Source organism: Quercus robur, chromosome 1 (assembly GCF_932294415.1).
Source record: "Quercus robur chromosome 1, dhQueRobu3.1, whole genome shotgun sequence".
NCBI classification, from domain to species: Eukaryota; Viridiplantae; Streptophyta; class Magnoliopsida; order Fagales; family Fagaceae; genus Quercus; species Quercus robur.
Genome location: NC_065534.1, coordinates 53,146,851 through 53,156,280, shown reverse-complemented (window position 1 = coordinate 53,156,280; position 9,430 = coordinate 53,146,851). Strand labels below are relative to the sequence as shown.

General features: G+C 33.9%; 1 protein-coding gene across 1 annotated transcript in view; it reads left to right on the top strand.

The window, feature by feature from the left end:
- The first annotated feature begins 1,025 nt into the window (after positions 1-1,025).
- The window catches only part of LOC126691768 (acetolactate synthase small subunit 1, chloroplastic), a 35,287-nt gene continuing 26,882 nt past the window's right edge, over positions 1,026-9,430 (top strand). Inside the window, exons 1-4 of the mRNA XM_050386917.1 lie at positions 1,026-1,319; positions 2,373-2,586; positions 2,840-2,923; positions 3,264-3,332. Of these exons, the coding sequence (XP_050242874.1) occupies positions 1,096-1,319; positions 2,373-2,586; positions 2,840-2,923; positions 3,264-3,332 (591 nt within the window). The 5' untranslated portion in view covers positions 1,026-1,095. The remainder of the gene's footprint in view (positions 1,320-2,372; positions 2,587-2,839; positions 2,924-3,263; positions 3,333-9,430) is intronic.

The following is a 9,430-nucleotide window of genomic DNA, read 5'->3' as shown; positions in this document are numbered from 1 at the left end:
GAGAGAGAGAGAGAGAGAGAGAGAGAGAGAGAGAGGAAGTGTTATTCTGTAGCAATTTTAGCACTGCACGGCCCATTGATAGCTCTCCTAGATTTTCAGCCTTTATCCTCTTGTTTCTTGGGGGCAATAGGATATTTTCCAATATTAAAACTATTCTCTTAGTACTGAAATTTAAAGGTGTTGTTTGAGAAGATCTGTTAATACTCACTGCTACTTCAGCATCCTTATCCCGCCACAAGACTACCCCTTAAAATCTTCTTAGGAACAATAGGTTCACCTCCCACGTTATTATTCTTTCTTAAACACTCTTAAATCCAGTGAAGCCCCCTTACCTTTTAAATTATTTTCCCCCGTAATATTTTTATCAATATCTCCTATAAGGATGATTTTTTATTATTAGACCCCAAGACACTAATTTATTTTTTGATGTAAATGAAATTGAAACCTCAGTTACGCTGGATCTCTTACTCGATAACATGAGAATTATTTGTTCAAACTTATTAAATAAAAAAAAGGGAGAATAAATTTCTAAAGAAAATTTTGGAAATAACTTATTTAATTTTTTTACTGAAAATATAATAAAGTATACTTGTAAAAAAAAAATTAAAATTTTAAAAAGTTATAAAACTTACCCTTAAAAACTTAAAAAAGAGAGTAAACAGCTGGCTTAGCTCGGGCCAAACACATGTTTTTTATTTTTTGGTGACTTTTCCGTTTACTCGGTTCTAGTTTCTGGAGAAAATGAGCTTTTGTCTTTATTTAAAAAAAAATTTAGTACAATGTCCCTGATTTAAAATTATTAAGCGTGTTTCACTTAAATAAATTTTTTTTTTAATAAAATTAAGTGGCAAAAATTTTAAAACAATAAAGACATTGTGCTAGATTCTTTACAAAATAATGGCAAAAGCCCAAAAATTTCCGCTAGTTTCTGACTTCTAAGAAGCTTTGAAAAACCCACGTGTGAGAAACTGACAAAAGAGTTTTAGCGTGTGATATATATCTATGGGTATAATATAAAGCTAGAAAATGTAGCAGTAAACTAAAAAGTTGGTGTGTTTCTCTTTTCTCCTCCTCAAAAAACCAGGACTCTCTATCATGGCGGCTGTGTCACCTTGCCCACCACCATTACGGACCCAGAATCCAAACCCACGTTTAAGAGTGGATTTGGGAAATGGGTTTTCAAAAAGCTTGGATTTTGGGCACTTTAGGACACCCAAATGTAGGAACTTTGAGTTCAAGAAGCTGTGGGTTTCTGCTTCTGCTAGCAATGACAATGCAGCGTATTTAAGCGAGTCCACACCTTCACTGACTCTGTCTAAGTCTGTTTCTGACTCTACTCTCTCGGATATATATTGCTTGTTGTTTTCTGGGTTTTCTTAATTTAATATATGTGTCTATGAAGCTTCACTTTTTATTGATTAATACATGTGTACATTGGCTTCAAATTTGTTGCCTTTTCCGTTGGGGTTTGTTATATCTCTTAAGTCTTAAAGGGTTTTGTTTTATTCATTTGTTGGATTTAGTGGTTGCATGGAATTGTTTCATTGCTCTATTCTATTTATTGAATGGTGTGGTTTCTTTTCTTCTTTTATTCTTTTTAATTGGAATTTGGCTTTTACAAAACAGTTCCATTTTGTATAAAAGTTTTGTGGTTGATTGGTTGTATTTTGAATTAACTGAATTCTGTAGTTTGATGACCTCGTAACAAAGGGTATTTATTCTCATGATCTTGGTTTAGAAATGAAATTTTAAAGAGAGTAATACTAATATGATGGAGATTATTACCACATTGGGTTTCTAGTTATAACTTTATATGACTTCTTTAGGGACAATTTATATTATAAAATGCTTGGCATTTGTGAAGCAATGTACCAATAAAACGGGTTTAGGTATAGGAAGAACACTGAGATGGGTTCTTTTCTCTGGGAAATCAACAAGTAATATATTTAAAAATAATTTAACTTTTAAGTTTATTTTTTTAATTGCTGTATCCAATTTTGTTTTTTGATAAATTTAAGTTTATCCAACCATTTATTAGGGAATAAGGGCAATGAACATTTATCCAACCATTTATTAATTTTAGTTTGGCTATACAGATTCCAACCAAAGAGAAGCAATGATCGGGTACCAAAAAATCCTTTTAAGGTTGATATGGATATAAGCATGAACATGCCAATAAAGCTTTTGGTTTCTTTATCCTTTTGTTGATAACTAATTGATAGGTGGTTTTGCCTTCCTTTTAGAGATTGCAATATTTTTAAAGACTTTTAATGATGTCAAAGCCTACTTATGAACCTCTTTTCTTTCCCATTCTGATATGCATATCTACTATGTTTTATTTGGTTGTAATGTGTTATGTTGATTTATTTTAGGGTGAAACGTCATACAATCTCAGTGTTTGTTGGGGATGAGAGTGGAATAATAAATCGAATTGCTGGGGTTTTTGCTCGGAGGGGTTACAACATTGAGTCCCTTGCAGTTGGCTTAAACAAGGACAAGGCTCTCTTTACCATAGTTGTCTCCGGAACTGAAAAGATTTTGCGACAAGTTGTTGAACAGCTGAACAAGCTTGTGAATGTCATTAAGGTTATGGCTCACCCTTAATCTTGAATATTCTATAGGAATCAAGCTTTCTTGTGTTGTTTCCAGAGTTGCTGAAGTTTTATTTATGTATTTTTAATATTATTTCGGGGTAATTCAGCAGAAAATAGAAGCTTCAAGACATTTATTTCTTTCCATCGCATTAACTCCTCTAGTACTAATTTTTTGTAGTGGCTCATTGGCTGTCCCCTAGATTTTGTTCTGTGCTTTACTTCTTGATTAATATTTGATATACCAGGTTGAAGATATCTCAAGGGAGCCACAAGTAGAACGTGAGCTGATGCTTGTAAAACTTAATGCAGATCCGAGTACCCGTCCTGAGGTAATGATTTGGATCATTTAATAGTGTTGAGATCCCTTTAAATTCCTTTGGTCCATGTTTGTAAGATCTTTGTAAGATTGGATGATTGCTTTAGACAATATACATTTTTTATTTTATTTTTTGACATCTTTAATTTTAGGTTGTTTGTAACTTTTGGAGACCCTCTTGCACCCTTTATTTAAATTTTTAATGAATTTATTACCTAATAAAATTAAATTTAAATCATTCGACCATTGGTCGAGATATCGCCACCTGGATGGAGTACTATGAATTTCAGTGGTTTTCATTTCATTTTAATGCATTGAAGCACCTAATCTTCTTCTTTATCCTAAATCTCCAGATCATGTGGTTAGTAGACATCTTTAGAGCAAAGATTGTGGATATCTCAGAAGATTCTCTGACCATTGAGGTGAGTTTTGTGAAATTCATAGCCTTTTCTATTCTCTAGTGTGTTTCAGTTAGGACGCTTAGCTATCCATGCGATTTTTTGATATGAAGAAAAATATTTGTAATATAATAGAATGAATTCAAAAATAGCAAAAGTAAAGAGAATAATTTGGGACACATGTTTAACATAGTATTATTATTATGATTAATGAAATAATTTTTTATTTTTTATTTTTTATTACTGTGATTGTTATTTTTCAATATGATAAAACTCTAGTGTGAAGAGACATTCATGGTCATAACTGTGGGAAACTTCCCATCATCAATAATAATGAAATTAGCCCAAACGTTGAAAAGAAGCCAAGATCGCTTACCACAAGATAGTCTTATGTATCTTTTTATTTTTATTTTTTATATGTTAGTTTTTGGCTCAGATGTTGGGGTGCGATAACAAGTTTCTTCCACAAAAGCGATAGGTAGCGGGTTTGATTTTTGGGAATCAGTCTCCAAAAAAAAAAAAAATCCCGGTAAGGTTGTCTATCATGACCTCTCTCCTATCTTGTAAAAGTGAGAGTTTTGTGCATTGGGTACAACCTTTAAGTAAGTTTTTCACCTCAATGGGAGGGGGGAAGGGGAGATTCGAACTAGTGACCTCCACTTTATGAGGCACGGTCTCCAATCAATTGTGCTACCTCTTGAGTCTTCTAATGTACTGCTTTCTTTAAATTTTCTAAAACCATCTCTTCTCTAGCTACCAAGGGAGCAAGAGAGGAATAGTCTCCTTCTCTCTCCCCTCCCACCCTTTTTACTATGAAAAGAAACCATAAACGATGTCCCCAAGAAATGGCAATTTTTAGAACTTGAATTTTATCAATAAGTAGGTATGGCTATAGTGGAGGGCCTCGCATGCCTCCCCCAGCACAGCTTCTATTTCGTTGGTAAAAATTGTTACCTTAGATAATCCTAGAGGGTGGGGGGTTATTGTGGTAGACTGGTGTTATCGTGTAAGAAGGGTGGAGAGTGTCGGACCGTGAGCTATGCCATTCCATCTCAAAACCATTTGGTGATGAGGAAGACACCCTTAAATCTTTTATGGTCTTCGACATCACACTACGTGAGCCTATTTTTAGAGTGGTTGTAGAGAGTCAAATTGTGATATCTCCAACAATCCCTCCCTCACAATGACACTTCTGTGACTCGAACCCATGACCATGGCTTTGATATCATTTGTCGAACCTTGAGCTGTGTCATTTTACCTTAAAAAACCAATTGGTGATGAGGAAGACACACTCAAATCTTTTATGGCCTTCGACATCACACCACGCGGTCTTGTTTTTAGAGTCGTTGTAGGAATTCAAATTGTGGTCCTCCCATCAAAGAGATTGTAGATCATATATTGTTGCACTTTGATTAGAATAGAGTGTTATGGTTTCTTGTGTTTATGTGGAGTGCACTGGGTCATGCTGTTCTGGGTTGTTGATTTGTTGGCATGTTGGATGGGGTGATTTTCAAAGTATCAGAGTGGCCATAGTTGGAATGTTGTCCCTTTGTGTCTTATGTGGGCCATTTGGCGTGAGCGTAATAGCTAAGCTTTTGAAGGCTTCAAACAATTTATGACAGAGATTAAGCTCCTTTTTGTATGATTGGATGGCTATTTACCAGGCCATCCAAGTTCCAATCTTGTAAAGTTTCTAGACTCTTGTACTTTGTCTTGATTTTGTCATTTCTGTACATGGTGTCTCTTACTCTTAATAAATTTTTCATTCAAAAAAAGTGCCAATGTCCCAGAGCTTGATTGAACAATAGTTGTTTTGAGGGTTGGTAAAAGTTGTTCCTTATCAAACAAGAAGAGAAAGAGTCACTTTGTATAGAAGTTCTCTCATTTCAAGAAGCTATTTTATAGAGTGAGGAGAACTGTTTTTTTTATAAGTAATAAGATTATATTGATATAAAAAAGGAACACCCTAGTACACAGGGAGTGAACAAGGGATAAGAAATCAAATACAAAAATTGCAAGAGTCTAGGAAATCAATAAAAGAAGGGAATGATTGATTTTGCAAAGCAAACAACCAATCCCTTAACACCCTGTTTTCAACTTCTTATTACCTGGAGAATTTAAAACTTGAGGGCAATGGGGATAATCTCACACAGAATTAATCAAAAAAATTATAGATCCATTTTGCATGAGCTCTCTCTCTCGCTGAGTTGAGAGGAGGCCCGGCTACCTCGAATTAGTCACAAATCTTGTTTTAGTTTTCATTTCCTAGGGCTAGTATGGGGGGATTTTGAAGTTTCTTTATTGAATCTAAGTTGTTTCAGTTGGTGATTGAGGAAGGAGGGAATTTTTTCTCCCTTAAGATTTTGAGAGCTCAAGGATCACACCCACCACATTGGAGCACCTTGTGATGTCACCGAAGGTATCGTTGGGCATGAATTCTTCCTTAGCACTGACGGAAGTGGTGGGTAAGGGCGGAGAGGACAGCACGATTCCACTAGCTTAGCCACCTACTGCGTACGGAGAAATTACAGAGACATTTTCTGTGGAATGGGATTGGTAGTGAACCTAAAATACATTTAGTTAATTGGGCCAAGGTATTTAGGCCTTTGCAGGTTGGGGGGTTGGGGAACTTTAATTCTGCCTTGCTAGGAAAATGGTTGTGGAGGTATGGCATGGAGACTGATGCTTTATGGAGGAGGGTTATAGAGGCAAAATATGGGAACATTTGGGGTGGTTGGTGTACGAAAAAGGTGACAAGTCCTTGTGGGGTCAGCTTGTGGAGATACATTAGAAGTGGTTGGTTGAACTTCTCTAAACTCTTTGTTTATGATGTGGGGGATGGTACTAGAGTGAAATTTTGGAAGCATGTCTGGTGTGGGGATTGTACTCTCCAAGAGGCCTCTCTAGAGCTTTAGAGCATGTTTGGTAACTGTTTTTGTTTTCTATTTTTGTTTTCTTGTTTTCAAGAGAAAAAGAAAAAAACAAATTTTTTCTATTTTCAAAATGAAAAACATGTTTGGTTAGTTGTTTTGAAAAACACATTTTTCAAAAACAAAATTCAGGAAATTTGTTTGGTAGTTGTTTTTGAAAAAGTTAAATTTTGTGTTCTTTGGTTAATTTTTTTTAAAAAAAATTATATTTATTCTAATTCAAAAACACGTGGTGATTCAACCTAATATTTGACTATTGATAGGCTGGAATACTAGAATGATTCATGTTGCTATTCCAACAACTAAAGAAGTATTTTTGTTACAATATGCTAAGCAATACTCCTATGGATATTACAGCTTTGTACTGATTCATTTCTTTTTCAGCTTGGTTTCACACAGTTCTCACAATTATAATACTTGAGCATAATTTGCACAGTACTTTTGAAGAAGCAAAAATTGACAAGAACTATGTTGGGTGCAAGATGGAAAAATTCTAAGATGATAAATTGCCACAATTCAATTCTTTTATGAATTTCTAATGCACTTGAGGTACAATATACTGGCTTGCCTTAGACTGTCAATCATATGTGTAACTTAAGACATCCTTGGCCATTTACTTAGAAGGTCTTTGGCATTGCTGCAATGATACAGCTATTTAGCTCATAATCTTCAAATGATTAGAAATACAAATTGAGTGCTAGAATTCTTGTTGAATGACAAGTTTATTAAATTTGCATCTCCTTACAACAAAGTAACCGCCTCAGACTATTTGACTTGCAAGTTATTATATTTTTGCTTACAAATTACATCTCTAACAATCTAAAGTCCAGCAATGCAAGATCCTTTTATTTTTCTTTCTCCAAAACTCCAGAAACAAAACCCAAAAGTTTGTTCCTTTTCAGCTATCAACAGAGCACAGAAAGTCAGAAACAATGACCAAGAAACAATGAGAGTATTTGCAATATATGTCCTAAACTATAAGAGCATTTTTAATATGCACAACTAATTTGAATGATTAGATATCACAAATTATTCTCATATTATGTTGCTAATTACAAAATTTTGAAGTTTATGATACACATTATATATACATATTCATATATGAGACGGGTTCAAGTTACACCTGGTGTAACTCTAAAGAGTTACACCTTTTTTAAACTATTAGATTTAAATAGATCCAACGGTCAAAAAAAGACTAGTATTAATGCTAATATTTTAATTAATCTCATTTATTATTCCTTATTTAATACATTCTATACTTATTTCTAAACCCAAAAAGATTTGTATGGCTGACTCTATCTCTCTTTCTCCTCCATGGCTCTTCCACCCCCACAACCATGCCAGGTTGCCGGCAGCAAAAAAAAAAAAAAAAACAAACAAACAAACAAACAAACCACAGCCTGCCGTACATGTTGTTCTCCACTGCATTTCTGTCTTTGGTCCTTTGACATGTAGATGAAAATTATAGTTGGAAAGTATTACCGTCCTTGGTTCTCTTTGATTCTAAGGAGATTGAATTTAACCATACTTTTAAAATTATAATAGGTTGGAGATTGTAATTACTTTGATGTGATTATATAGTTTTTTTATAAGCTAATGTTAAGTTCTTTGAATTTGAACAATGAAAAGAAAAATAAATCTCAGTAATAATCATTACTTCAGTTTTTTCTACATTCACAATGGCACAAAAGATTTTGAGGATAAGACCTCAGAATATGCTAAAAAAGAGAGTAAAAAAAGCTAATAACTGAAGCTAAGAAACATTTTATACTATGTGCTAATAACTGAAGCTAAGAAACATTTTATACTGTGTCCAATGACAAAATTCAATGCGCTACCATGGCAATGACAAAACATTAACAAGTATTGCTCCATCTGTTGAATTCGTATCCACTCTTCCTCTGTGATGTTGACGCTATTTCCATCCATGACCAATTGCTTTTAGGCAGACAGGTTCCTTTATTATTCTACACCACTCTTGTTTAGCCTTGTTACCATTAACGAGTACTACACCATTTGTTGAAACCATCTGTGGCTTGTTTGTTTGTTTTTTTTTTTTTTTTTTTTGGTTGCTGGCGATTTGACCGTGGAGGTAGAAGAGCCTTGGAGGAGATAGAGAAAAAAATGTGCAGAGAGAAAGAGAGAGAGACGTGCAGTGGAGAAAGAAAGAGTCAACCGTATAATTTTTTTTGGGTTTAGAAATAAGTATAGAATGTATTAAATAAGGGATAATAAATGAGATCAATTAAAATATTAGCATTAATGATAGTCTTTTTTTGACCGTTGGATTTACTTAAATCCAATGGTTTAAAAAATGTGTAACCCTTTAGAGTTACACCAGGTTTAATTTGAACCTATCTTTTCATATATATATATATATATATATATTTTTTTTTTTGAGATAAAAGATAGAACTTTATTGAAATTTAATCCAAAAAACCATTTACACCGTATAAGTGTATACCCTGTTCAGCCACTACCAGAACAGGGGGAGAGACTACCATTCATTAATAAACAATAACACAGTCCAGTCAAGCCGAGGTTTGTTGCAGCTAGCTTCATGTGCAAATATCAACCAAATTTCATTAATTAAAGCATGACCACCATATATAAACGCGTTTAATTGACCATATATTGTGTATAACCAAGAGTTGGCAATTTGGAAGTTTCCTTTGAAATTAAAATGTTATTAGACATTCTTCCTTTCTCTCTTTTCTCCATTGCTCTATTTTTTTTTTTTTAAAATTTTTCAGCTGTGAATGTGAAAACATGTTCAAGCATTGATTACTAATTTCAATTTGAATATGGCATTGTAGACAAGATTCTATATTTGAATTAATATTAGATTATATCATTGTGGACTGTTTCTCATTGTTTACCTCACACTTGAATAAACTCCATGGGATCAAGGACTTTCTCAAACCTTCAATTTGGAATTTATACTTATATATATATTGGACAGTTTTTGATTAAACATAGCATATTAGATAGCTAAAGAAACAAAGTGAGAACATGTTCAAGAAACAGGGGATGTAACACTCAAACAGGGAAGAAAACAGGAATGCAAGACACACACAAACCCAACACCATAGAGCCCACAAGCTTACCAACACAGCGAAAGCAAACCCAAAACCCCAAAATCCTAAATCAAACACACAAAAAATACCCATTCTGAATAAACCCAGATTCAAC